Source organism: Cryptomeria japonica, chromosome 9, assembly GCF_030272615.1.
Source record: "Cryptomeria japonica chromosome 9, Sugi_1.0, whole genome shotgun sequence".
In the NCBI taxonomy this organism is placed as follows: Eukaryota; Viridiplantae; Streptophyta; class Pinopsida; order Cupressales; family Cupressaceae; genus Cryptomeria; species Cryptomeria japonica.
Window position 1 is genome coordinate 569960198 of NC_081413.1, and position 3199 is coordinate 569963396.

General features: G+C 42.5%; 1 protein-coding gene across 1 annotated transcript; it reads left to right on the forward strand.

Moving 5' to 3' along the window:
- The first annotated feature begins 683 nt into the window (after positions 1 to 683).
- On the forward strand, positions 684 to 1091 carry LOC131858514 (uncharacterized mitochondrial protein AtMg00860-like). Its single transcript, XM_059211768.1, has one exon. It carries the CDS (start codon positions 684 to 686, stop codon positions 1089 to 1091), a length of 408 nt encoding a protein of 135 aa, XP_059067751.1.
- Positions 1092 to 3199: the final 2108 nt, after the last annotated feature.

Here is a 3199-nt window from a genome sequence, read left to right on the forward strand (position 1 = left end):
TCCAAAACACCTACACCTCAGGATGGTAGGGTATTTCATGTTGATATTTAGTCAATGATGGACCGTCATGGGAGAGTATTTGGTGACATACCTTCTGGAGTGCCTCCAGATAGAGGTTTTGAGCATGGTATAGAGATGGAGGATGGAGCGAAGCCAGTGATTACTACCCCATATCGTCATCCTAGAGCCTATAAGGATGAAATTGAGAAGACTATTCATGAGTTGTTGGATATGGGTTTCATTCGGCCTAGTTCTAGCCCCTTTGCTTCTTCTGTAGTGCTTGTTAAGAAGAAGGATGGACTCTATGGATGTGTATAGATTATAGAGCCTTGAACAAGAAGACAATCAATAACAGATACCCTATTCCATGCATTGATGAGTTGTTGGATGAGCTTCATGGAGCTATCTACTTCTCTAAGATTGATCTTCATTCAAGTTACCATCAGATATGTGTACGAGCAGAGGATGTATACAAGACTGCCTTTCATTGTCACTATGGGCACTATGAGTTTCTAGTAATGCCTTTTGGCCTTACCAATGCACTGGCCACTTTCCAAACCTGTATGAACCATATCTTCAACAAGTAGTTGAGGAAGTCGGTTCTAGTGTTCTTTGACGACATATTGATTTACAGTTGTACTTGGGAGGACCATCTCAGACATGTTGAGGAGGTGCTTAGCATTATGGAGAGCCAGTCTCTATTTGCTAAGTTATCCAAATGTGAGTTTGGACTTAGGGAAGTTTTATATTTGGGCCATGTGATCAGTGTTGATGGGGTGAAGGTGCATGAGGAGAAGATTCAGGCAATTCGGGATTGGCCTCACCCTCAGAACATTACTAAGTTACATGGGTTCCTTGGTTTATGTGCTTATTACAAAAGATTTGTGAGAGGTTTCTCTCAGTTGGCAGCACCTTTGACAAACCTCACAAAGAAAGGGGCGTTCAGATGGATAGAACAGGCACAGGGAGTCTTTGATAGACTCAAGGAGGTTATGAGCACTTGTCTAGTTTTGACATTACCTGATTTCTCGCAGCCATTTGTCCTAGAGTGTGATGCTTTAGGTCTGGGCATAGGAGTTGTGTTGATGTAGATCAGACATCCCATTGCCTATGAGAGCCGGAAGTTGCGAGATAATGAGAGGTTGTACTCTACCTATGATAAGAAAATGTTGGCTATTATGCATGCTTTAGCCAAATTCAGACAATATCTTGTTGGCAACAAATTTGTGGTAAGAACCAACCACAATAGTTTGAAATATTTCCTAGATCAGACAAATCTCAATGATTGACAACAAAAATGGGTGAGCAAGATTCGGGCTTATGAATTCGATATCAAATTCATAAAGGGGAAGAATAATACTATGGCTGATGCACTCTCTAGGAAACCCTCACTTGTTGCCCTATGTTCATTGAGCGAGATTTCAGTAGATTGGAAGGCTCAACTTTTGGTTGAGTATTCCAAAAATCAGCATGCTTGTGAGGTCATGGATGGTTTGATAGTGGATGATAGATACAGTGTGGTAGATGATATTATCTATTACAAGGGCAAGGTTTATCTTGTTCTGGGTTCACAGTTGAAGCAACAAATTTTGCATGCTTTCCATGATACTCCTACGGCAGGACATCCAGGGTATGTTAAGATTTACAGAGTGGTTCGAGAGAGATTCTCTTGGAAGGGTCTCAAAGATGATGTTGTGTGGCATGTCCGTGAGTGTATGACTTGTCAGCAGAACAAGTCAGAGCATACTTATCCTGCTGGGTTGTTACAACCCTTGCCTATACTGGAACAGAAGTGGACTGGGATTTCTATGGACTTCATTACAGGTCTTCCTCGGGTGCAAGGGAAGGATTGTATCTATGTGGTCATGGATAGGCTAACAAAATATGCACACTTCTTTCCCATTGCATTTGATTTTACAGCATCTCAGGTGGCTGAGCTATTTTTCAGAGAGGTGTTTAGACTCCATGGTCTTCCCAAGACCATAGTGAGTGACGAGTACATCAGAGTCATGAGTTCCTTTTGGCAGGAACTTTTCAGGCTAGCAGGCACTGAGTTGACACCTAGTACTAGTTACCACCCTCAAACAGATGGACAGACTGAAATAGTCAATAAGTGGGTTGAGGGATATTTGCGTAATTATGTGTCAGGGTAGCAAAAGGCATGGGTACGTTGGTTGTATTTGGGCGAGTATTGTTATAATACTACGCACCATATGTCCATTGGTATGATGTCTTTCAGAGCTCTCTACGACTATGAGGCATTATCCTTCAATGATTTAGCTTTGAGTGACAGTAGAGTTCCTTTGACTCAGGATTGGTTACGGGAGAACAAGGATATCATGAGATCTCTCAGGGAGAATTTATAGCATGCACAAAATCAACAAAAGATATACGTTGATCGACATAGGGTTGAGAGAGAATTTGAGGTGGATGACATGGTTTTCTTGCGCTTACAACCATACCGGCAAAGCACCCTTAAAGCGGGGGGAGCTGAGAAGCTTAAACCACATTTCTATGGACCATTCAGGGTACTCAGGCGAGTTGGAGAGGTTTCTTATGAGGTTGAGTTACCACTAAGCAGTAAAATTCATAATGTGTTTCATGTATCTTGCCTGAAAAAGGCCCTTGGACAACATATCACAGTTTCACCCGATTTGCCTCCCATGGATGAGGAAGGTAAATTGACTTTGGTTCCTGAGGAGATTCTTGAGGTGAGGGAACGACGGTTGAGAAGCAGGGTGATTCGTGAGTATTTGGTATGTTGGAGAGATCTTCCCATAGAGGATGCCACTTGGGAGGGTGAGGCCATTTTACAACATCCAGCATTACAATTGCTTGTGGGCAAGCATCTCCGAGAGGGGAGGACTGTCATGTCCCCTCTTTAGCTTTGTCTAGCAGAGACATGTGAGTCAGCTTATTATGGGGTCTTGTAGGCTGATAGTGATGGATAGAGACTCAGTGTGGTTATATAGTGTTCGAGAATTGGTGTTCTAGCAGTAGTTGATCAGTTTGGAGCAGTTCCTTATTTTTAGGAGGCAGTTCCTATGTTTATGGAGGATATCCCTACTATTTAGAAGGTTATGACCATACCTAGGGTTGGGTCTCCTTGAGATTATTCCTTGGGTTCAGTTTTAGAGGATTTGGGTTTGTTTCCTAGTTTCTAGGAGCATCCCTAGATTTTAGGGATGAGATTGCCAGT